At 40.3% G+C, this 26,784-nt stretch overlaps 1 protein-coding gene across 1 annotated transcript in view; it reads left to right on the top strand.

The window, feature by feature from the left end:
• Positions 1–26,784, top strand: part of PGM5 (phosphoglucomutase 5) — a 72,353-nt gene that overhangs the window by 41,031 nt on the left and 4,538 nt on the right. The window contains exons 7-10 of the mRNA XM_026100526.2: positions 2,825–2,940; positions 11,920–12,055; positions 13,080–13,263; positions 17,610–17,744. Coding sequence (XP_025956311.1) covers positions 2,825–2,940; positions 11,920–12,055; positions 13,080–13,263; positions 17,610–17,744 — 571 coding nt within the window. The remainder of the gene's footprint in view (positions 1–2,824; positions 2,941–11,919; positions 12,056–13,079; positions 13,264–17,609; positions 17,745–26,784) is intronic.

The raw sequence follows: 26,784 nt of genomic DNA on the forward strand, positions 1-26,784 counted from the left end.
GGAACTATTCCCTTTATTTACTGATACGTATTATCTGCTGCCAGTAAATGGTACTGGTAGATACACTGGTTCTTTAAGGCTGTCATGTATGATACGTACATTCTCCCCATGTAACTGAGTTTGTAGGCACAGATCTATGGACAGGGATAATTTGGGGGGCTTTATTTTCTCCAGTTAGCATCGTCTAATCATTATACAGCCCCACACTTAGGATGCGATTCTGCCCACCACTATCTTGATGAGATGATGTGGCAGTCTTGTCAGATATTATATTTGAATGTTAATGCAGAGTATTTGTTTATTAGTACTATTACCTTTCTGAAGCTTTGAGCCAAAGAAGGATTATTTTAAAGGTTACTGTAGTTTGCATGACTCAGCTGGGATTGAAGCCTTTTCATATTCAGAACTATGAAAACAGATCTAGTCCTTGCCCAAAGAAGTGACAGTCTAAGTGAGAAAAACAGGCATGGAGGGAGAAATAAAGCTCCTCTAAGCACAGTTAATAACAGAAACAATCTAGGATTAGAATGGGGTATGTTGTCTAGTGCATTATCTACTAGATCTTGTGCCTTTCTTGCATGATATTATGTAGCTAGTTTTTCCCCAGTTGCTGAACAGAAGTGGCTAAAATTGACCTAATTTGCTACTTCTACTTATTTACTCTGTTAAAGCCTTAGACTTAGGAATGAAAAAATGTTGCAAGAATCAACTATCATATTTTGCTATAAAATTCTGCTTATATGTATATTATGTTTGTTTGCTTGCTTGCTTGTTTGAAAGGCTTAGTTTAAAGTAAGCCTCATGCCAACAGAATTATCATCTGTATTTTTAGTGCTGACCTAGTTAATAGACAATTTTGAAAAAGTGTAGGAGCCCTGATAAACCTTTGATGCTGATCAATATAGGCCCATGAGGCTGTTTATCCCAAGACTCGTGGAATATGGAACAGGGAAAGGTAAAGAATTTCCTTCTCCAAAAACAGTACCAGGATATGGTAATGCAAGCATAGATATTCCTGGGGTCTTGTTAGGCTACCTCAAGAGAAGTGGTTTTGCTCTTCCAGAGTGTTAGCCATTGTTTTCTGTTTGATTGTTTTTCGCTTTTTGGCATTATGGTCCCGTTCCAAGTCTGCACTTACTGTCACACTCAGATTAAATCTTTTTATGTTCTTGAGTTCTTGCAGAGCCAGCCAGCCACCTGTTCAGCTCTGCACTGTATAACCTGCTTTATGCAGTGCTATTTCTAAAGGCCGATAATATACTTAATGCTTAAACACAAGAAGGTGTACACGTGCCTCTACCTCTGAATTAGAGACATGAAAGTCAAGTTTAAGATCAAACTTTTTGATAATATTCTTTTTTCTTCACATACCTCATTAGCTCCTTTTCAAATAAGTATTGGCAGTTCGTATGTGATCTCATTTATAAAACACCCTTTTAAGTTTAATATATAAATACAAAGATGAACATCTAGGCTGCATAGCTGGAGACTTAGATATCAATGGATATCTATTATGTGGAAAAAACAGTGTATTTGGAGACTTAGTACAGTGCTGATTTCAGAGACAATATTTAATGGCTGAACTGTCCAGAGCATTTAGGAACCAGGTTTCAAAAGGGTCAGTTTTACCATGTTTGGGCAGTTCATCCTATTTACCTTACACATCCACTTTAAAACAAGTTGAAGGACTCTCTGAAAACAGATCTTTTTCTGTTGATCAGAGAGGTGACAGCTTTAGCCTCAACAGTAAGCTTCTGGGCGGACAGTGCTAGGTGAATCCCACCTGAGTGATCTGCTTTGCCTGGGCCTGACTGCAGCTGAAATTAGACAAAGCATCTCACCTCAAGTGTTTTCCTGTGGGATGGGATTAAATGGTTGTTGCAGCAGTCCTGAGGAAGTATTAAGGTCCTTGCCAGTCAGTCAGATTGCTTGACCATTTCTTAAGTCTTGTTTTCATATTAAAAAATATTAGACTGAAAATCTTAAGCACAAAATGAGAACAAGCAAATATGATTAGGAACAAGAAGAGTGGTAATATTCCTTCTGGATAAATCCTCAGCTTGGTAATGGGCTTCTTAGAGGATTTGGGTTTTTTCCTTCTTCTGTTTTGTTTTTAATCCAAGCAAGGGTTTTTTCAGCAGAGTTTGTAACAGGAGTAATTACCAGCTGGCAAATTGAGGAAGGGAAGGCAGATCCAGCACATATCGTGGTTTTATTTGATCCTTGAGAATACGGGCACGTCAGTCAGTTAAGTAGCTGGGGAGCATTGTTGTGTAGATGTGTCAGAGGAGACAGGGAAAGTAAATTCAGACTCAGGTCTGGGACAGCGTTGTTAGAGCAGATGCTGCACTGTGTAAACAGTCCGGTATTGTCTTGACTTTGAATACATGAGTAGAAATAAAAATGTCTCTCAGGCATGCAGCTGTGGGCCACCTATGTTTTACAAAGGAAGGTACTTCAACATGGTGTTATAACTTTCATTAGAAATATTAATATAACATATCTGTGTATCTGTAGTTATAATTGATTGTTGCTCACTACGAATTGAAAGATCCTAGTAAAGCCCGTTTAGCTGAAGTTCCTTCCTTTACCAAAAAACTACACTTAGAGTTCATAAACCTATCCAGGTTTGGGCTGAAGTCAGATTCTGAGACAAGAATCAGTTCTGAACTGATTTTGATCTGTTCTCCTTTATTTTACTTCATAGCCCAGCTGTAGAGTACAAAGGAGATGCAGCAAGACCTAATATAGTCCTCAGCTGATCTCAAACCATGCAAAAAAAGCACTCTCTTAATTGTGTGATGTTTTATTGTGTCTTCTCTAGAGTGGCTAAAGTAATGAAGGTTCCTGTGTATGAAACACCAACAGGGTGGAGATATTTTTCCAATCTCATGGACTCTGGACGTTGCTCACTTTGTGGAGAGGAAAGCTTTGGCACTGGTAAGCAACCCCTAATCAAAATTTTCCATGGACTTTTAATGACAGTCATTTTCTTGGGTGCCTAAAGTCAGAGCCAAAAGAATCGGCAAATTGACTCTTTCTTGTGCTTGAACAAAGGACTGTCATTTGCTCATATCTTGAGAGTCCACTTCAAATACACATACCTAGAGGTTTGAAAAATGTAATAAATAGACATTCAGGAGCCTAAGGCCATCTTGTTACTGTCTAGACAACTTTTAGAGTTGCCTGTCATACTCTTCTGACTTGAATGTGAACGGTCTCACTGGTCTCACTGTAATGCTTTTCCATCACAGACAGCAACAGCATTTGGTACACAGAGTACAAGAGTTGGTATGTCTAACCAAACCTGTTCCAGGCATCCCTTTTTAGGACATCATAATTACTGGAAAGCCTGATAGTGATAAAATCATTTCTAGAATGAAATAAACTGCACTGCATGCTGGCATCTCTGTTTTCCCCAAGTACTTCCCTCTGTCTGCCCCAAGAAGCAGTCAAACAATACAGTGCAGTATGAATGACAAAGCTGAGCAGCCCCCATGAATTCAGTATTGTCAGAGGAAGCATTCAGAGCAAATATTTAAATTTTGTAGTCTATAAATCTGCACACATACTTACAAGGAACACTGAATAAATTTCACAGTGTATATTCTCTTCTCTGCTGGATTTTGTCAAAGGAATTCTGCCTCTTTTTTATTAGCATCATTATGTTACGTATATGTTTTTGAATGAACCTGTATCAGAATAACTCAACTGTTTGCCTGGCTAGACACTTATTTTGTATTTTGATATGAAGTTCTTTTTTGGGGGATAATTCATTGGCTACAGCTTGTCTTAGAAAACTGTTTATCATGTAGTCAAATTTGGGTAAAACTTCGTGTTGTTTTGATGGACTTATGTCAAATACTAAGTTAGTTGAGGTCAGTTAGAGCTGGATGTGGCTTGTTTAAATTTGAGGATGCCCTTCTGAAACCTTTAAGCCATGCACATACCTTTTTATGCACTAGCCTCTCATTAACTTTTCTGTGACTATCTGGATGGACTGTGGTGGAAGAAGCAAGACCGCATTAGATTTCTTTGAGTGTCTGTAAGAAGAAGGAGAATTAAAATGAATAATGAATGTTTATTTGCCGTTGTGTTGTGAATGTGTACTCCTGTTCCATGATTAGCAACCTGGATGCCTGGGCTCAGTTGCCATGGTTGGCAGATTTGTATTGTTGACTTGGATATACGTATCTTTTGGCTAGATATTTTCAAATGGTGTTCAAAGAGTTTTTGAATGACAATTCTAGAAAGCTTGTAGAAAGGGGTATTTTCAGAAGCAGGAAGATCTTGTATCTTTCAGTAAGTGTTGTCACATTCTGCTGTATGTTGCTCTCTCTCTCCATTTGCCAGTGAGACTTTTTCTGGACAAGGGAGTTTTCAACTCTCTGGCTTTTTAATGCTTTTTCACCAGGCCAGTTCTGGAACCCCTTCTCTCTAAATATTAAAGTTCCTCCTGTCCATTCAAAAATACATATTTCCATGAAACTTGGGTGGTTCTCAAGACAGTAAGATGACCTTATTAGCATCCAAATTATTTGGAAAAAAATCGTGCCTACATCATCGTGCTGAAGGAGGGTAAAGGTGATTTGTGACTCAAAGGAGCCTAAAGGAGTCTGATGTTGAGTCCCCACAGACTGTAGTGTGTCTGGGCACCATGACCCACTGAGTGCAGCATCTTCCACTACATGCAGTTTTGTCTGTGGAGGTCTGTAAAGCAAGGAGAGTAACCTGTATGTGCCATATGCCATGACAAATCACCCCTTCAAGCCTACTTCTGCTTGGAAGGTGTGGCTCCTGCAGCATCTGCATCTAATGATATTGATGTGTCATTCTTGCAAATGTGTCCCATCTCAAAGAGAAGGGAGAAATCTCTGACTGATTAGTAGAGGCCTGGCTTTGAAGGAGATTTGTCAGGAAATCTTTATGGTGCCATCATAAAAAAGCAACCAAACAAACATCATATTTATCTGCCACCTTGAAAGCTTGACTTGACATTCATGTTGGGGTGTTGCTCAGTAGACTGTCCCCAAGCACTGATGGACTTTAGCCCTGCAGATCAGTTACACAGAAATGAAGATAAGTGGTTTCAGGGCTGTGCTGACCTACTGAAACACTGATGGCATCAGTGCTCTGTGCTGGCCCAACTTTCTCAGTGCCTAGAGTAGCAGATGGTTGTTGAAGGTGGGAGAGAGAGACAGATATCTCATGAAGGTCAAGAAAGTGCCTGTGGAGCTTGCCTGTTCTACTAGGTTGGCAAGATATTCTTGTAACCCCTCTGTCTCTCTTCCCTTGACATTTTTCTCTTCACTGTATCCTTTTGTGGAGCCCTAGAACAATTGTATTTTGTGCTATAGCCTCTCTTCCCGTTTTTCAGCACCCCTCTCTTGACCTCACACCAGTCTCTGCATTCCTAGCATTCTCTGTGATCCTGTCTTAATCTGGTTCTCCTCCTCTCCTCTCCTTAATCCTTCACATTCTTGATAAATCCTGTCTCTTGTGAGCTTTAAGGGTGCCATCTGATTTAAGGGTGCTTGAACAATGTGTTGTTGGCCAGCATCTACAGCAGTACTTAACCTGTGCGTCCTGGTCCAGTCTGGTCAGAGGAGCTTTGTTTTACTCACACTTATTTTATCAACAGCACAGAAGGTCCCCTGACCTTGCATTTTTGCCAATGTCTTCTAAAGACTAATATCAGCCCCCAAGATTCAAGCCCATGGGCATCCAGACAACTTGAGGACTGGGTTTTAAATTTCTCAGTGTGTGTGGTTTCTGCCTAAATGAATAGCAATGGTATATAGGGCAACTATGCAACAACTATGATGCATAAAGTTTGTTTTTCTCCCTGCCTTAGTTTCCTTATTGTCTGTCAATTGAATGGAGCAGTCTGAAAGTATCTCCTATGCCAGGAGGTATATTTGTAAAATGCAGGCTGGTTTTCTGATGACCAATACTTTAGTAATGCAAACTGTTTTAGTAATAAACTTTTTGCAGATATTTTGATAATGTCCTAAACTGCATGATCCTCACCAGTTTCTTCAGTATTGGGCATCTGAATCAGCTTTACAGCCTTCCCCTCAATCCTCTCTCTTCAGGGAAGCGAAACTTGGCAGCACTTTAGCTTTCAGTGTGGAATATGTAAAGAAATATACCATATAGCTGGCCAGAGCAAGGAACTTACTGTTCTGTGTAAGAGAAAGGGGTTTTAGACATCCACATGCTATTGTCAAACTAACCTGACAACATTGGAGAGTGACTGGTTGTATATCCAGGTAATCCAGCCCAGCTGGAATTTCCAAATAATAGGGAGCCCTGGTTTTATAACATAAGGGATTTTGCTCCAGTAAATAAAAGCAAATTTTCTGCTATAAAAGGACAAAAGATTTTGAAAACATCCCATAGGGCTGTGTTTCCCAGACTTGTTTTCTGGCAGCTAATCCTGGAACTGAACCAATGCTTTAAAAACTTCTTCCATTTTTGTAGCAGTGTGGGGAGCTTGTCAGCTGAGGTTAGTAGCTTTCTGGTGCTATGAGTAATGCCCAGGACGCAGTTCAGAGAAGGGCATCATCATCAGCAATTAGTATTTAAATTTCATTGGCAAACTATTAATCAGAATTAAAAGAGCTGTGTGGTTGATTTGTCTTCCTTCGGTGTAAGCCATTTCAGTAATTGCTGCATGTTTCATAAATTTGCATGCTTCATTTCCAAAATTCCAGATGTCAGCAACACTAGTGACCTTCTCCTGTAAGATTATGTGGAAGAACAACTAGTGGAGAGCACAAAGATGTTCTACTGCTGAAAGTAATGAAAGACTTAAAGAGCCATATGTATCTCTGTTAGAGTACACAAATCTAATGTAATACCATTACTTTATGATATGCCCCAAAACCTCCATTTGCCAAAAGTATCATGAAGATTCAGATCTCTGGAAGATGGATTTGTAAGATGCAAAGTGTGTGCAAACAAAAAAGCCTGAGTGTATATTCACTGAAGTCTTATTTTTGTTTTTAAAAACCACATTAACAGAATGTAACATGCCAGATAGAATTGATTAAGTTAGTGGAAAACAAGTTATATTTTCTACATGCATAGGACCCTCTGGGCTCACTGTCTGTTTCAGGATTAGAAGATGTAAGAGGTTGCCTGTATGCCCAACAGCTTTACAGTATCAGAGAAATGATAATAAGAATATTTTTGCAGGAGCTTGCTTCGTTTCTCAGACTACTGATTCTCAAGACTTCAGTTTAAGCCTGTTTAAATTGAGTACTTATTTATGAATGGGAACATGCTATGTCAGTTTTTTCCAGATTGTTTACTCTTAGTGTGGCCATAGCAATTGACTGTTGCAGTAGCAAAAAATAACTTTTGCTACAATTATATTAAGCGATGTGTGACAGATTAACTTAAAAACAAGCTGTCAAAGTAGTTGCCATTATGATAATTTCCCCTATCAAAGGTAAATTAAATATAATGGGATAATCAAAAACAAATTCATTGACTCCAATCTTCTATTCCCCCTTCCTGCCTCAGCTCCTGAAACAGTGACCAGAATTCACTAATGTTTTGGATGTCTGAAGAAAAGGTACAGCTGAGAGTTAATGCTGGGGTTGCTGAGAGCCCTCAGCAAGGTACAGCCAGTGTTAGTTAGGAATAGGTAGTTGCGAGGCATCTTTTATTTGACCACTTTGCAGGGACCAGTTCTGCCTCTGCTGATCCCTAGCTATAGATACTGGATATATAAACCAAAATAAATATATTATTCAGTGAACTGAGGTATTGGAACTAGCTTCATCTCAAATATTTCAAATATCTGAGCTGGGCAGTAGGAATAAGTGAGAAGGAGAGAAAGTGAGCAAAGATACCTGCAGACAAAGATACAGTAGGTAAAAAACAGAGTTTTGGTAAAGAGTTTTAGTTTGCTAAAAGAAAGGCAATAAGAGTAACACACATATGAGCAGTAACCCAGCTGATGGATATGCTGGTGAAACAAAAGGGAGGGAATAAACAAGCTTTGAGAAATCCTAGTTGTCAACTTTCCTCCTATTAAGAACTAACTCAGACACTTCTTGTGCACACGGGTTTATTGTTGCTGTATGCCCAAAGGGATTTTTAATCAGCATTTTTAATCAGCGATTTTTGATTCTGGACCTGTTGGATTGCTTCCACATTTTTCCATCCAGACTTTTGCCCCTGGATTGCTTTCCTCCAATGTTTTCTTTTTCCACAGAGGCGACAATCAGTTTGTCGTCCTGAAGGACGTACAAGGACATAGCACATGCCAAAGCTGCTAAATGGATCAGAAGAATGGTACATGTATACACTCATCCCTCTTCACGGAGATTTATGAGCTCAAGTTGTGCCAGCACTGAGCTCGGAGCACCACAGAGGCCATTCCAAAAATTCTTCTGCCCATGTTTCACTGGACCATTTAGGTTCAATAAAACATACTTGAAGTGTTTGCTAAATCAAAATGCATCTCTTCTTCCGTGTTTAGCTCAGACCTTTGCACAGCTAACATGATATATAGACCATTTTGCTGAATGAATGCTGTGCCTTTCACAGTGTGATGGGATGGCTTGCAGTCTACAGAGTGCTACACAACAGAAGAATAAATCATTACTTACATCGGAATGGGCCACTGAGGTGTTTACCTCTACACCACGTCTCCACTTGCTGCAAGTACCTGTTCAGATACTGAAGCAACTTAAGTTTCTGGTAATACCAGCAAGCAGAGACGGTTTCAAGACTTCGATAAAACTGAATTTTTTGGTGCTCGTGATGAATGTCTAGGGAGATTAAGAGGGCAAGGAGAAGCCACAGTGGGACACGCTTGGTGTCTTCAGGGCGCTGCGGGCACCCCCAGCCCTTTCTGTCCCTGCCTGCCCCCAGGGCCCCTCCACTGCCCAGCTGAGGCCCCATCTCTGCCCAGCCCAGGGCCGTCAGCCCCTGCCCTGTGACACTGCAGTGGTGCCAGCTCCAGCCCTGCCACGGCCCTGCCTCTGCCTGGAGCTGGGCCCGTAGAGTCCCCCCACCCTGGCCCCGACCTGCAGCAAGTGCCAAGCCCGGCCCTGGCCTGTCCCCATCCCCATGGCTGGGGGTCACCATGTCCCCATGTCATGGGGGGCTGGGGCTGCCCCGGCTGCCCCAGTGTCCTGCTCTCTTGGGGCAGTGGGAGAAGCCACCAGGAGCCACCACTGATACTGGTCCCCATGGTGCCTGGATGGCTTTTCCTGCTGCTGCCAGAGGAATGACAGATGTGAGTGGGAAGTGGCAGCTAGACACTAGGTCTCTCTTGGTGGCAGTGGTGGAAACCTGCCTAGTGTTCCTGGTTCTGGCACTGGCAAAGTTGTCTAGGGAACAGACCCTCTTGGCTGTGATAAAATGATCACGACCATACTGCCTGCTCTGTAAATGGTCAAAGCTCACTCTAGTGTCTGCAAGCCTCATTCTCGGTATTTCTGTGGAAGGCATCCTTCAGCTGGTCCAGCCTCTTATCGTAAAGGGGGGTAGAGAAGGTGAGGAGCTGATTATCTGAAGGGCTGACTTCCTATGAAGTGGCATTTTGTTTCCTTTCTTATCTGAAGCTATTGCAAAGCCCTGAGAGCTCATAAATAACCCTGCCCTTTTTATTCTGATTAGTTGACACTCCGTGCCATGATAGCACCCAGAGACTCTGAAAGGGGAACGCAGGGAGCTGCTGCTGCTACGACAGCAACTCCTAGAGGCCCAGCCTTGCTGTAGGCATTGCACGAGAGGACTGCCCGTGTCCCAGGGAGCTCACAGGCTACAGATCAAGGCAGAAAAGAGTGCAGACCAGGATTGTTCTTGGCATCATAACAGCTACTTTGCAATTGCAAAGGAACGTTATTGTGTGGCTCAGTTCTTAAATTGTTCTGCACTGCTTATTGTCCTAGCTCTCTGTATTACCAAACTCATAGACACAAGCACAATCTCCACGTAAGCCTTTTTGGCTGTGCCTTCTAGAAACATTTACTTTTCCTCTTTGCAACCTTGCCTACACAGCTCTGATATTGTGCTGAAATAGTTATTTGCTGTTAGTTAACTCTGCAGTAAACTTTCTTAACGTAAGATTCAGGGGGGTTGACATCCACACCCCCCAAGATGAACAGATGGCAAGAAGTATGAGTTGCAGGCAGAGCTGTGACAAGCCCAGGACGATGGACTCTTACTAAACGGGTGTGAGTAGCTGTTGGTGCCATGACTATTTCTCTCTCCCAGTAATAGACACTGCAAGTCAAAGGCAATAGTGACTAGAAGGCAGAGTGAACCCTAGGAATTACAGCGACTCCCTGCAGGTCTTACTGTTTTACTTATATGCCTTTAATATTCTGTTGACAGTTTTTTGCAGGATTAGCTGCTTCAGCCAATCAATTTATATTATGGTGACCTTATCCTTTGCTGGCAGCAAAGCAGCCATTTTATAGAGGACTGTGTAGAATTTGCAGACTACTGTGCAAAGCAGCAGAACTGCAAAGTGGTCTTGCTGCCACAGGATTTTTGGTTTTGAGGAAGAATATTTTGTACAAGAAGATTTTTGTGGAAGAAGTTTTGAATCCTGTAGGATTTTGCTAAATGTCTTCTAGTGGCACACATTGTCTGAGTCACTGCAATTCACTCAGGAAGCAAAACTTGTGAATTTTTGCACTTGTTTTGTAGCCGGGTTTCCATAATGTGGGACCAGACAGAAAAAGATAACATTGCAGCTAAGACTTCAACCAAATCTGGCATTATGCCAGGGTAATTGCCACAGGATTGACTTGTCCAGTCAAGTTTCTTGAGCCTATTAGAATAAGTAGTCATCTTCAGTATTTACTGAGTGTCAGGTATCTTATGGGGTAATATGATTTGCATACAGATTTCCACAAAAGTTTATTCTGAATTATCCCAAAGAAGGGGGCACTTAATGATGTGTCCAAGAATCTTACCATGAAATAGTTCTTTGTTAGAAAATACTGATTTTATTGAAACTTTTTGCTGATTTATACACTCCAGTTTTAGCCTGCAGAGCTTCTTAGCTTCGTCAAAGCTGGTGAAGATATGTTACTTATCTATTGCAGGACAGCCCATTACTCCAGGTTGACATTTTGGCTTTGGGCATGGGAATTGCAGGTTCAAATCTGTGCTCTTTTGAATTCACATTAGGCTTGAACTTGTGCCTCCCATATCCAAGAGCATATGCTAAAGCCTATGGTTTACTCCAGAGAAGTTCTCCATCTCCACTGCTGGATCATTTTCTCTTTTTGTAGATATAAACCTGAGAAAGGATTTAGATCTGAGCATTCAAACATCTTTATCACTGAGAAATACAGAGAATTACAGAAGGGGGGGGAAGTATTGTTTCCTGTTTTCTTTTTTTTCTTTCCCAGAAACAGGCTCCTGATTTTTGTCCTGATGGAAGGTCATGAACATTCCGGAAATCTTCATTTTTCACAGAATGGGAAAATTGTTTCTCCTCAGCTTGACAGATGAACATCTGTGGAGATAAGGAGATGTCGTTGAACTTGTCCCACATAACTCAGAACATTCTGGTTTATGACCAAGAGCTTGCGTATCTAGCCCAGTTCTGGGAAAGACTACCAGATGTGTGAAAACACCCTGTACATCAGTGAGCAAAAGTCATGGTTAAAAATGTTTTCCCACTTCTACCACTGCTATCCAAGTAACTGCGCATCTTTTCCTTTAAACTTAGTAATATAGACCTTTTCATATATAGGTGCATCACCTCTTAGGTATAGGTTCTGGTTATCAGCCTGGAAGATAAAACAGCTGTGGAAGTTAAAATCTTCCTGATTACTGTACCTGATACACACAGTTAAATGAGCAGTTCACCTAGCCTCACCACCTTGTTTTCTTTATTGCAGCAGTACCAAATAATGTGCTTTACTTGTGTCTCTTTAGGGTCTGACCACCTTCGAGAGAAAGATGGACTGTGGGCTGTGCTAGTTTGGCTTTCAATCCTAGCAGCTCGAAAGCAGAGTGTGGAGGAGATCGTCAGGGATCACTGGGCAAAATTTGGCCGGCACTACTACTGCAGGTGAGAAACAGGAGGAAATGACACAGGAGCTTATGCAGACAGTAGGACAAGTCTTCTACAACCATGGCTTGATTAGCTATGCTCAGCTGCACTTAAGTGCATATTTGGTATGTCCACAGCACAAAAATCTGCCATGGATTGCCTCTGTTCTTCAGGCAGTTTTGTCTGAAGACTAAGTGCAGCAAAAGTTATTTACTTAATAGAGGAGCAGTGTGTTTATTTTCTTTCCAGTACTTTTTTGCTGACATCAAATGGCAGAAATATGGAATTATTTACATGTGGAATCCATAGGAGTAGTTGTTTACATAGTGTTGGAACAAAAATCAATAGCTCAGCAAGATTTACTCATGCATTTGTTCCTGCATGTGCTTCCGTTTGACAATACTGACAATTTTAGTGGTAACTGGAACTATGCCTACTTTTAACTTAGGAGAAGTCCTTCAAAGATATAGACATTTACTCATTTTTAGTAGGGTCTCAAAGGGGAGGATTCTGACAGAAATTTACATGACACAGATGTTATCTTGGCTTCTGCCTCTCTTTCTTTCTCTCTCTCTCTCCCTCCCTCCCTCTCTCCCTCAGAATAGACTTTATCCAGTGGAGGTTATATATCCATAATGTCTTTTGCATACAGCTGTTCCTTAGCATTCTTAGCTAAGTTTTCTCTGTTTCTCCTGGCTATTGAGAACTGTATTGCCTGTGTCCTTCAGCTCAAAAAGCTGCTCGCATGTCGGTGGTTTTTCCTGTGCTACTGCGGAAACTATGCATTTTCTAAATGGGTTCTGCTGACTCAGAGTCAGGTGCCCAGTACAGAACAGTGATGCTCGCACGTAACTGGCAGGTTGCACAGGACTTGGTTCATGTGCTGGTTTAATTTGCGGTGGGTATTTCAGTAGCCCACCTCTGGTTTTTGAGGCAAGCAGTAAACTGCTAATTGTGAATATATTGAGTTTTGCGAAGACAGATATGTTTTTTCAGCAGTAGAGGACTTATTTCTTGTTTCTACTTTTTTTATATACGCAAGGTTTGATTATGAAGGTTTGGAACCCAGAACTGCCTATTTCATAATGAGAGACCTGGAAGCTTTGATCACTGACAAGTCATTCAGCAATCAGCAGTTTGCTGTGGGCAGCAGTATCTACAGTGTGGAAAGAACAGACAGCTTTGAGTATGTGGATCCTGTGGATGGCACTGTGACCAAAAGACAGGTGGGGATGTGGTGATGGCAAAACCAAGTTTTACAACTATCAGCACCTTTCTTACAGCGTCATTTCCGACCTTGAGCTGACAAGCCTCACCTTTCTTTTATAGGATGATGTTTTCTTTGCTGCAGTAGACACCACATTTCCTACTCATGATTATCTCAAACCGGATAAGATATCCACCTCTGGTTTAGCTTGCATTTCCTGTACGTAGCTAGAGGCAGTTGTGTCACAGAGAACGTAAGAAGGGATGGAGTCTATGTGGACAGCAACACAGACTCAAGTACAGGGAGCATTCCCTTTCCCGAATGATGCCAAGTGTCATGTAGAAAAGACGTGCTTTTGCTGTTTTCCACCTAAAATGTCCACTTGCCACACATTATGAAAAAGGCCATTGTTTCTTGCTTCTGGTGACCCAGCGGGGTTGCATAATGAAGATATATTGCCTTTGTAGCCAGTAGCATGCAGAGCACATAGGTGGACTGTACAATATGTGGGCACCTGTCACCTCTCCAGCCCAAATGACCAGCTACCTGTTCCTGCTGGGCTGACCATAGGCTATCTCAGTCCATGGCTCTATGTCTAATATATTGCTGCTAGGCTAAATTTTTTGCTGGTGATATTCCATGGTATTGTACTTCAATAATGTTTTGCAAGTCCTAAGCTATTTTGCTGTAAGTTTGCTGCTTAGTCTTGTTCATGCTGAATTATCATGTTAATTTATTATTAATTATTTCTTTAATTATGAAATTGTAAACCAAAATTTCCACCAAACCACTGAAAACCAAACTACATAGTAGAATATGTAGCAGGGTTTTTTTGGGGGGGGGGGGGGGAGTGCTTCATAAATACTAACACATCAGTGGGCTGTTTAACTGGATTTTAATGTAAAAGGGATGAATCCCTGTAAGGCTTGTCTCTGTCACATCAGCTTCAAAGCTAGTGGGTTAACCATGGGACATAATTTTGTTTCAGAGTTTCCACACAGCTCATTAATATCTATTAGCAGGATTAATTTGACTAAAATAATTATCCACAGATGTTCAGTGTGGGAGCTGTACTAAATTCTTTCATCTACTTCCTCCCAGAAAAAAGAATTACTGGTTCCCATAAGATAATGTTATTCTTGTCAGTGACAATAGTGTGCCCCATCGTATTATAACTGAAAGTTACTCCTTCCCATGGGCTTTTCAGCATGTTACTCTGCTTTCTTTTCCTCTTACATCGGTTTATAAATTCTGCATATAAAACTTTATCTGGTACAGGTTCATGCATCTGATACCTTATTAATAATAAAATAGCTAGTACGGGGCATTAAACTGGGCTCATGTCAGGTGAAAAAATGCAGTCATGTCAAACATAAGTAGGGTGCTTGCAATTTCACCAGCTTGCTTTAATCAGGTTGACCACAAAAGCTCAAAAATGTCAAAAAGGAGCCCTGTGTATGTTAGAATGGGTTTTCTATAAAAAGTGAGGAAAAACTGCTTGTTTTTTTTTTAGGGAAGATGCAGTGCCATAGCTTATTCTCTAGATACTGCGTCTTCATATTTATTTGGTAACAATGTTTTGGGTTGTTTTTTTGGTTTTGAAAAATGTTATTAACTTACGGCTTTTAGCTGTAAGTTCCAGTAGATGGTGGGGACAAATGTGAAACTTTAAGAACTCTCATTAGTTTCTGTGGTCTTCCTGAGTGAAAAGCTTTGCTAGTTCTGAAATCAGTGTGATTGTTCCCAAAGGAGAGTCAGAACGCAGATTTTTGCTGTTGAACTCTCTGAATAATGAGTTCCAAATCTCCAGGTGCAAATATCATGACTCTAAAGTTGACTTTGACAGCCTGGCTCTAAAGGCCATTGTTTCCCTAGTATATGATTTTTCCCTGGCTTTTAGGTTTGTTGTTCATAAGGAGTACATCCGCTGTGTTTCTGTAACGCCCCTTTCTGGAGTACTCTCAGCTGCATGGCAGGAATCCTACCCTTATAGACAAATAGCAGCTGTCATCACCCCTTTGTAAAAATTAATATTGCCAAGCATTTGTCTCTGAGAAATGTAAAATGAAGAAAACGAAGAGCTGGGAAATTGTGCAGAGAACTGACTGAATGCTGGTCATGCGCATATGTACGTTGCATAAGAGTCCCAAGTACTATAAATTTTAGCATCAAACAGTCGACAGTTGCTCCAGTTTGGTGGAGCGTTTTGGCATAATACAGTAGAAGAGAGTGAAGGGAAGTGTTTATAAATACTTTTACTTCTGAAGACCATGGTTTAACAAGTGGTAAGATTTCAGAATCCGATGTACTAAGCCAACTAACTGTTTGTCACTGTTATTATTGACAGATAATGATGGAGTATAGGGAAGAGTATTCAAATACTGCTAATCATGTCATTGTAGGGGTGGCTAGAGCTATCAGGAATATGCAAAATGCGCCTTTAAGCATTGGAAAGAAAGATATGCACATGCTTTGATGTTTATGGTCCCTTGTATTCATTTTGTGCAAATATGTTAGACTCCCTTCCTTCCCTCTTACAGCTGATTGATATTAATTTACATACTTTGAGCTATGGATCCTAGTTCTGACAACCATTCAAAACAAACCGTGCCCAAAATTGCAAAAATCCTTGATTTATCTTCTCTTTCTTCACTGTTGTAAAGTTAAGAGTAGTTAGCCATCACAGAGAGACAACCCATTGCTCAGAGTATCAGCCCATAACATACTGACTGTATACTTTTAAAAATCTGTAAGGAAATCTCAATTCCTTTGAAGTCAACAGCAAAACTCCCACCGACATCACTTGAGCCAAGATTTTATCTCAGAACTCAAAAAGTTGGCTTCGTAGCAAGTGCTGAAAGAGAAGAGAAAGTTCACAAACTATTAGAAAAACATGCTTTAAATCTCAGATTTCTCAGTGTGAACTATTTCTGTTTGTCACATATGCTGTACATATTGAGAATACTTGGTGAATTAATGTTGCACTGAAATTGCACTGAAATAATGTTAAAAATTCAATTGCATTGAAATAATATTAAAAATCAATATATATATTGCTAGCAGCTAAAAAGAGTTCATGAAACTGCGAAATTTAGAGGTGGGCAATCTCTCTTAGGTCATCTAATCCAATCTTTTACCCATGTGAGATATTTTTCTGTTGCGTATTTTCTAGTGTTAGTGGGCAATATCTACCAAACAATTCTTTATATGGTACTAAAAATGTTTTAGCATATACCTGAGCAAACAAAGGTTTCTGCTCATATTTTAGCATTTTGGAGCCCTATGTTGCTAACATCAGTGTCTTCCTAGGCAGCTGCTGATAGAAAAGGAAGAATAAAATGCTTCTCTCTTTAATCCTCTTCATTTTTTTTGAATGGCTTGCTGCCCCTCAAACAGAAGCAGCAAGGGTCTCTGCTCGTGCACCAGGCACTTGCCAGCAGCAGGACTTAATTGAGAAATAAAGTTTAGTGGTATGGCAGAGGTGGCACTTAGCCTAATCATAACATTCACAGAAAGGGAACTAGATAATATGCGAGTGTAGAACTGGAAGAGTAGTAAAACTCTGCAGCTGTTTAACTGTAGAATTCAGTCCTTTGGCTTTAGCAGGAGCAAGTTCATCTGTCTGAGCTCCTTGCTTGCTTTACAGCCTTCATGTACAGACAGTCTATTGACTCTGGATCCAAGTATGTGATCTGTGGAAGAATGTGTACATAAACAGAGTAGAAAAAGGGGAAAAAGAAAAGAAAAAGGAGATTAAGATGGGAGCTAGGAGCACATTCATGGTGAATTAAAAATAAATCCTTTTTGTTCTACACACAGCTTAATGTGCATTAATTACTGTATTTTAAATTAACACTGTAAGTTAAGTTTCCTGAGTTGTACTACAGACTTTTTTTGAGATCTTTGTAACTAGATCTTGATGCGTGGTCCAGGAGGAGAAGGAACTGATGCTGTCCCTTGTGTTCACTACTGACAACAGTTCTGTGATCATGGGATCCTGTAACTCTCTCAGACCATTGATACTCACTGATCTTACAGCTGTTTCTCAGGCTACTGATTCTGTGCTGTGCCACTGAGATTTCAATGAAGTCTCAGAGAAATAGAACAAGAACAAAGCAGCTAGAGCAAGAAAAGCCACCAGTAAGAAAGTTCTTGTTATGAGGAATGGGAAGGAAAACATGAGACTGTTTCTAATCTTCAGAAGGCAAATAAGGGTAATAAGTTGCACGAAGTCACAAAGAAGAACAGAATCCAAATCACTCTTCCTTTCACTTTTTATTTTGTTTTTATTTTAGAGCAGTGAACTGTGATTTGTAAAGGTGCTGCTACCTTACATATATGCTGCTCTTTTTTTTTTTCCTGTAGGGGCTGCGGATTGTTTTTTCGGATGCTTCCAGGCTCATCTTCAGAATGAGTGCTTCTAGCCATGTGCGAGCTACTCTCCGGATCTATGCAGAGAGTTATGAAAAGGATCCTAGCCAACATGACAAGGAACCACAGGTAATGCAATAACATTGTAGTAAGACCTGCAAAAATATGCACTTTGTACTTGTTGTGAAGTCAGGGCTCTTCAGCAGTTGCCCACAGAGGTGTTCAGTACACTATTACGTATTTTCTTACTGAGTGCTAAAGGCAGATTGTATTGAACATTGTGCCAGAACTGCTGAAAATGCAACAGGAAGCATCAGTATTCCTTGATTTGGACTGGGAAAGCTTATTCTTGATCCTCTATAGAGACAATGAGAGACTGGAGTATTTACAGTAGTTATAATGATGCAGATTCAAACTCTAGAAGGACATTTTGGAAATCTGCATGTAGGATCTTCAAACCAGTGAGGACCATGCAAGCAGAGGGCCAAGGGATAAAGAGAAAAGCAATGCTATGCATGTATTCATGCTTTAATCCAGGCAGCTGTGGAAAATACGACACACACAGAAAGCCCATTTTTTGTTTAAAAAGCAAAAATGTCATTAGTTAAGTGGAATGCCAGAATGACTGTGACATCTCCAACACCAAATATTGCCTGAACTTTGAATGATGTTTTGGCTTTACTCAAGTCTTTTAATGCTATCTTTTAATAGATATGGAATTTCTTAAATTTCCAGTCATGGGAGTCCTAAGCAAGATTTAGGACCTTAAGATGTACTGCCACTTGGCCTGATTGATAGCATGAGCATGCTGTCATTCATTGTCTGCAGGATCAGCTGTAGGAGTCTCCTTTTCAATCTGAAATGTTTTACAGATCTAGTTTAGAGTATGATCACACAAATAGTTGCATTACCGCAACTGAGGGGCTGGTAACATCTGGATTGGGCTGGATAATGAACAAGTATGTGGAGTTGGGAGGATGAAAATAGAGCTACTTTAACCCAATTTATTAGATCATAAAACACAGGGCTGCAGATGTAAGCACCAGCTCAGGAAGTCTGTAGCAACCGATTGCTGGATGCTTGCAGAGTGTCCTGGGGAACTGTTGCACACTTGTCCTGTTCCCATACTCATTTCCTAACCATCCACTGTGCCACGCTGAGACAGGATACTGGGCTGTCTTGACCCATTTTATGCCACTGGGAGTAGCAGTGATGCTTCAGGTGCCTTGAGTGCAGTTCCAGGGCTCACGGAGAGGAGAGTGCTTCTGTGTTCTGCTCGTGAGCTTTTTGTCTGCTTTTCTTCTTTTCACTCTGTTCAGAGCCACTCAGTGCATCATGTTAGCCTGAGGCTTGTAGGGCCAGACATGCATTGCTTCATGTTTGCTGTCCATAGCTCCTCTGTCGTGAAGTTCGTTTTCCAGACTCAGGAGCCCTAATCCAGCCATGACAGGGCATCTGCCTTGTTCCCAGTGTTCCCTTCTGCTTCTGTCCCCTTCAACCTGCTCCTGTCATAATCCTCATTCAGTGCTTGAGAGTAGTAACTAGTGTAGGCTCAGTTCTCCCCTAGCAACATCTGTATGACTCCCAGACACTTGGGACATTAGGATATTTTCTTTGCAGAAGAGCCTGAAGGTTAATTTTATGATTTCCTCCAGTGGTACTGTCAGAGCAAACTCCTGACTTTCCGAAAAACTGCTGGGGGAGCCATCCATTCCCTCTGCTTCTAACTGCTGGAATGGGGAAGAAGAAACTTCTTCACACCTCAGATCAGTAGAGTGTTCTCTGCATTTTATTCTTTTGAAGTGAGTCAGTAGGTAACACACTTCCTCTGCAATAGCAATGGCCACATACATTCCTCTTTAATCAGAAGAAACACTTACCCTTGTTTACTGTGCTTATGAGCAATTTTACTAAGCATGTGAATATAGACTTTTTAAGGCAGAACCAGCAGTTTTAATATATGTTTGTGTAATATCTAACACAGTGGGATGTTAAGGGCTTAGATACCTCGGTGATAAGTGCTGGAGGGTGTGAATTTTAGTCTTTTAAGAGAAGCCATGCTATTTTTAATTTTTTGCTCATTTTTGCAAGTGCTGAAATCTGAGTTATAGATCAATATTACAAAAACATAACTAATTTTCAAGTAGGTTGTCTGGGGGTCACTGAGTTAAGGTGTCCCGGGGATTCCTATCCCGGGAAATATGACTGCCAGCTCTTGAACAACATAGAGATTCCGTGTAAGGGAAGCATTTGCAGCACTCTGAGAATTATCTCATATTCATAACCAGACTCTTTCCTAAAAAGAGTGAGGTAGAGGGCAAGTTTCAGTACTTCACTACCAGCAGATACATTAAACAATTCATAATATAAATTGTATTTTCACTCCTTAGATTTTTACTACTCAGATTTTTTCCACTAAAAACACTATCACAACATGAGGTACTACAAAAGACAACTCAGGATGCTTCATGAAAGAAAAACAGGATAAACATTTGGCTTATAGTAAAACAAACAAAAAATCTGTAGTTTGGTCTCATGCAGCTGCGTGATTATGACTGGAATGCAAATGCAAAATCTCTGAAACATAAATGTTGTGAAATGCATTTGACCCCCAGGTAAATGCTTGACATTGTTTTTTCATCCGAGTCTCATGGTAAACTTAGCAAGTTTCTTTTTTGTCATTATACAGTTGTGTGCCAATCACGTAAAAGTGCTTCCATTTCTCCAGAAGTTTTCCAAATTCCATTCCTGCAAGTATGGTGCATTCACTCTATTTGTTATTCCTTAACATAACATTTTGCATCCTCAATAACTCTTTGGATAGCATACACACAATGTGAAGTTTCTAGTAGGAAAAAAGAACCATTTTAAGCAATTTTAATGTGTTTCTGTGCGTCCAAATTATCACATGATTTAGGCGGCTATTGCTAACAGGGTAATAATGTATTTTGACCAAGGAAGAACACTGCTGCAACCCCATTCACACTTGCATGTCAAATTTTGTTATAGTACAAACTGCTTACCATCTGCAGACAGGCTGAATACAAACACAGTTTAAACATGGTTCTTTGCCTATGTAGGCAAGGCATAGACCAAATGAAAGTAAGTCACTGGAGGAGACAGACTAAGAGTTCATTTCCACTGTGGACACATATGAGAGGTTTGTGGTGGACTTACAGTAACATGATATGTGACACAAAAAGTATGGTCTGAACATGCTTCCTTTTTAACTAGTCCCAAGAAAAAATAGATTTGTTTCCACAAAATGATTTACTGCCCAAAGCTGTATGAAATTCACTAGCAAACAGTAAAACATATACTTCCAGTATTCATCTAGATAAGCTTTGACCATTTAATTACAAATGAGAAAGTCTGTCTTATAATGGAATCCTTTTTGTAACAGCGACTTGTTCTACATTATCTTTTATAATATATGCAATATGAGAAAAGGGACATACTGGCAGAGTTTCGGCTTGTGTGTGTTTTAAAGAAATCTACAGTCAATGTCTAATATTTAAAACTTATTTTTTAAATAATTGGAAACGTGCATCTGTTCTCAGTGAATTTTCAAGCTATGAAGAGGTTGGATTGAGAGAAGAGAGGTTATCTCTATAAAAAATGGCGGGGGGGAACACCTGTGCTGCCCTACTATTGCATTTCATCTCTGTTTTGAATGGATTAGCTAGAGGGATGCACATCAAGTCCACAGCAAGGTCTAGTGACCTCGCCAGCAAGCCGGTCCATGTCAGCGAGCAGCAAGAGCAGAGCTGCTCCTCAGGGGCTGGGAGCTGGGCACCCAGAGCAGCTGCAGTGCAAGCAGTGTCCGCATTGCCCAAGGCACAGTCCCATGGCACCTGCCTGAGCTGGTAGAGCACGGTGCTGGTAACGGGGCCCGTCGGCAGTCCCTGACGAGGCAAGCGGGTGGTCAGGTCTGGGGTCCCTCCGGGGCAGCTGCAGGCAGAGCCCAGGAGACAGCTGGAAGGATGAAGTATGTACTTTATGTACTGCATATAAAGTTCTTATGTTTGGGATAAATGCCAATTTTTGTTTAAGTGTAGCTGACCTTTTTAATTAGACAGATGACCGCACGTAACTTCTGTATCACTGCACTCTGCCTGGGACAGCCAATCAGGAATAATGCCATTTCTTCTATACTTTGTATAACATAAACCAATACGTAAAATTATTTTTTGCTTGTTTACTTAAGTGAACATTCGGTTGCTTCTGCTCACTAAACCACCTTCTTCCAGTACCTTTCTTCATTATTTACATAGGCATTTGAGAAAAATGCTTTGCATTACTCCATGTTTCTGCCCAGTCACACTACTAGTGTGTTTAGTATCAACACCAGTTGATACCAAAGACAAAAGGCAAAAATACCTTGAAACACCTTTTTGCCCATTACAAGCAAGAAATCTTTCCATCTTGGTAGAGAGTTCGTCTTCGTGAGAAATTACAGAGCCATTTTGTAGAGTCGTTACGGTTAGCTAGTTTGAGTGTGCCCATATCAGCATCCAGATTTTTTTCCTTTCCTTTCAGATCAAGCCTTTTCCAAATTAATCAGCCAATTATTCAGCAGTTTTCAAGCTTTTCTAGTTTGTTTCTCTTCTCCTTTGACAGTTCTACTGATGATGGTCAATTTTCCACAGATAAGCAGGAATCTAAAACACACATCAGATGTGCATGCTGGCAGTCCTAACCAGTATGTCATTATGGCACTTCATGAAATACATGTAAACTGAGACTATTACTAAGCCTAACATATACGAGTACATTTTTACTAAAAGCAAGCTTTTACTGCTGGGAGAGTGCTGGCTGTAGGCCCTACTTTGGTTCAATACCCAACAGCAATCCTGACGTATTTTAAAGTACTGTTGGGGCTGCTCAAACCTGTAGCTTTTAATTTTGGCCCCAGGGGGCCATTCATGCAACCCAGCAGTGAGACCAGTGCTCAGTGAGGCTCTCCTCATATGTATAGCTCTGCACAGGTCTTGGAGGAACAGCAGATCTGCAGGCCTCATCGCCTTTAAGTGCACATTTTCCTTTAGAAATACTAGAGCTTCAGTAACTACATTGTTGTAACTAGATAGAAGCAGAGACAGAAGAACAAGAACTAGAGAGAAGTAAAGATAAGAAGAGCTTTTGTACCGATTTATACGTAGGCCAAATAAAATGGGCTCATTGATAAACAGTAGTTATTAGTGAATGTAAGTGCCACCAAAATCTTATTAACTGTGTGATAGATAGTAAGATATAGTATATATATATGTGTGATTGATAGATACTAAAATTAGTAATACTTTCCACGTAGGTTAAATTAAGCTTAGCCAAGTGCTTGATCAACAACATAAAAGACCAGGCAATAAATGAGAATAGTGAAATGTGCCAATAATTAGAAGTCCAAGGTCATAGATGTATGTGAGTAGCAGTGTTTTCTGGCTATGGAATGATCAGTTGAAGGAAATTGGCAGAACCAGCTTCATGGCTGGCTAGGTGATAAGGATTGGTTGTTCTTTTTTCCCTGGCTGGTTTAGTACTTTCTATAAGCTGGTATCAATACGAGTAAAAATCGGTAGCGATAAAGAAAGATGCATACCACCTGTGCAAAGTAAATTAAAGACAATTTGCTGTGAACATTTTAAAATTGCATCATTTATAGTGGTGATGCAGTCTAGTTCTGAGCAGGCTAAAATAAAGTCTCTAACACAATGTCCAAGCCTTTTTTAAAACTGGAAGGTTCCTGTTAGAAAGGGAAAACACTCTGTTGATGCCTCTCATGAGTGGTTTCTTTGCATGACTGAAAATGTTGTCTTCTAGCTAACTTAGAAGATTTTAGGAAAGAAATAACTTCTTTGGCTTTTACCAGTCAAGTAGGCAACTAAACAGCAATTTCAGCAAGTTTATTTCTTTATCATTCAGTGGAAACAAGCAAGCTTTTATCTGAAGCCTTGTACCCTTATGCACTGGCACATTTCTTTTTCTGAATTTTATTGAGTTATTAGTTGTGCTATAGTTAACACAGATGGCAAAGCTAGAGATTAGTGGAATGGGTGTAAAGTACCAGAATAAGAGTTTATTGACCTTTAGGTTCATTTATAGTTTTATTTTATAGATCGCCTTATTGTGCCCTAGGTACAGATCCCAACAGATGTCTAATATCTCCTTGTCCTTTGCCTAGCTACCTGGGTGTATCATTGAACTTGGATAAGATTTGAACAGGACATTTTGTATACAAAGACCAAAAAAGAAATGACTCATTATGTAGAATTGTTTTGAATATTTTCAGTGGTGGAAACAACATTTCCTTAAAAATATTGTTGTGCTGCTTTTGCAGGGTGAGTGCCATGGAAACACTGCAGTGAATAAATTAGACTGTTCTGAATATGGACTAATTGGCTCTATTTACAGTATCTTATTATTCGTTACTTGAATTGCAATAGCAATGAAGAGGTGCTGCAATAGTCCTACACAGTCTGTATCAGATGGTCTCTAAATGGGACACAGAGGATCACAAATGCTGTAAATTACTTTTCCCAAAGGCAAAATTGACCTAGACGCTAGTTAACTATAGAATCACTGGAATAACAGCAGCCAAACATAGATTCTGCAGCAACAGTTGTTTTTTGGTTTTGTTTCTGTCCTAAAAGGCACTCTGTTTAAAAAAAAATCATTGGGATAAAAAAGTATCCTAATCACCAAAGGACTGAGTTTCCAGAATGTTATTTCAATGGCAAGTAGCAGATGGAAAAACGAACTGGTTCTGAGGTGGAGCTTGGTCAGTATGTGAAAGGGGTTATATTTTAATATGTTTCTATGAAGTGAGTGTTTATGATATGAATTTCTTCAAGACCAGGGAACTGGGATCAATAAAGCAGAAATCTTTTTGCTCAATAGGATGTAAAAGGGATAAAATTACATCTTCCTATAGGGTTCTGTTAAGAAACTCTTACAATCCTTAAGCACAAGGGCAGTTCGCTACTCCCTCTTTGTTTCTTCTGAAGCATGAGGTCTTCTAGTAAGGTTATGGTTGACTCTTAAAATATACGGTATGGTTCAAAGAGTTCATATAAAGTTTTGCCTTTACTGTTAAAATTCATAAGGTTTTCTTTAAGGGGAAGTGGGATATGGGGATTTCCATCCCCAAGTTTGATCACTCTTATGTAACACAGCATGTTCACGCTATTCAAATAATTTAGCTTCTGATTCTGCACAAAGCCATACAATGAACAACTTTAAACCAGTTGAAAATAGAATAGTTTGTTTTCCTATTACATTAGAAAAATAAATCAGGTGACAGTAGTTATAAAATGTTTCATGAATCAAATAAATTACTTCATTAAAACTAATCCTCAGTCTGAGCTCCATGGACATACTGAAAAAAGCCCTAATCTGTTACGAGGATAGATTGCTGCAGGCACTGCTCAATTTACATTTTCTTCCTGTTCTTTTCACTTTTTCACCACACACACACACCCTCCTCTTTATTGCTACGGGCAGCACAGCTGCTAAGGCCAGAACAGCTGACCTTTACTAGTATTTTTTTTGAGTTAGTGGCAGACCGTGCTGAACTGCAGAGATGTCAGTTCCCTTTGCCCAAACGGTGAATGTAGCTCTTCACTGCGGTAAAGTGAAGAGCTCCAGTGCTGTGGCTGTTACAGACTGAGTCAGTTTGTTCCACAAGTAACCAGGTTATCCACATTGCTTAGATCATCTAGGCCTGATGACTGTAGCATAAATTTTACAAAAGACTTCTGCTTTTTTGGAATACAAGATCCCATAGGCATCCATGTACTAGGTAGACACACTGAGCTGTGCATTCATCCCTCACGACATAAGCCCTGATGGGGATACGGGTATGGTGCCACACAGCATGCATGATCTGGTACGATGCTAATGCTGAGCTCACCTTCCAGTTGTTTTGGTCCATTCTTTTTGTCTTCCATCATAGCAGTGTTGCTTCGTAAGTGTGTTGGTTTGACTTTTAAAGCATGTTATGTCCAAAGTTGTTTTAAATAGGTAAGGCCACTGAGACATGTTTGAGGGATTCCTCCCTCTCTTCTCCCTTTCTTTTTCTCTCCCTTAGTTCATGTGATACTGATTTTGCTGCACATGTTGAGAAAAGGTAACAGCAGCTATAAGCAGTTTCATGAAGCAAGGGAAAAAGTCATGGGAGCAGGGAGAGCCAAGAAAGGAAGGAGTTATGCCTCAATTCCTTTGTGTCCCTTCTTGCTGGATTTAGACCTGTCTCAGTTTCCCTGGCCTCTAAGCAGCCTTCTGTATAACATTTAAAGGTTAAAGAAAAGCAGGACTGACAATGAGTTTAAGTATTAGGAGAGAAAGGAATCTCTAGCCCTTGCCTGAAACTTCAAGACTTACCGTAACTCATACAACAACAATAACACAACCTAGCACCTACATTTCTTGGTAACTTCAGAGCAATCTGCAAATCCTGAATCAATTGGAAAACTACTATAAATCATCTTTAATTTATGGTAAATCTGATAGAAGAGCAGCTGAGGAGATAGAATTTTGGGTTTGATGGCAGCATTTAAAAAGGGAAGATGCAAAGATGGAAAGCACTTGACAGAATTACTGTCTTGACAGAGCTCCAAGTATTAAACTATAGCCCTTCTTTGAGGACTTCATGCTGTACTAACCCACTTGTTTATCTCTCTTTAACTCAGAGGCATTAACTATTGTTCCAGGAAGGTGAATTCTACTAGAATAAGTTATACTGTGCCAGGCTTGCATGTCTCTTCTGAAATAATTAGAGTTCGAAGTGTCATTCTGATTATCAGTAAATCAGGAGCCTTAAAACCTGTATAACAATCAGACAAAGTTTAGCTGGCCGATGCTGGACCTTTGCCCCCAGTATGACATTCTTTTAATTGCTTGCTAGCTTGGATAGCTTTCCATTACCTTTCTCTGTGATCCCAGAAGACAAGGAGCAAATGGGTTAGTGCCTAATATTTTACAAATAGCAACGTATATACACATAACTTGGTCCTGTGTTCTTAGTGTTCCCCCCTGTTCATTCAGTTAGGTACATTTTAAGCTGAGAAGAGCCCACAGTGACATACATTGGCAAGATGCTGTATGCAAAGTTCAGAGCTATACTATAAGAGAAGACAGAACAAAAGTTGGAGAACGGCAGAAGATAGTTGTAGTT

Source organism: Dromaius novaehollandiae, chromosome Z, assembly GCF_036370855.1.
Source record: "Dromaius novaehollandiae isolate bDroNov1 chromosome Z, bDroNov1.hap1, whole genome shotgun sequence".
NCBI lineage: Eukaryota > Metazoa > Chordata > Aves > Casuariiformes > Dromaiidae > Dromaius > Dromaius novaehollandiae.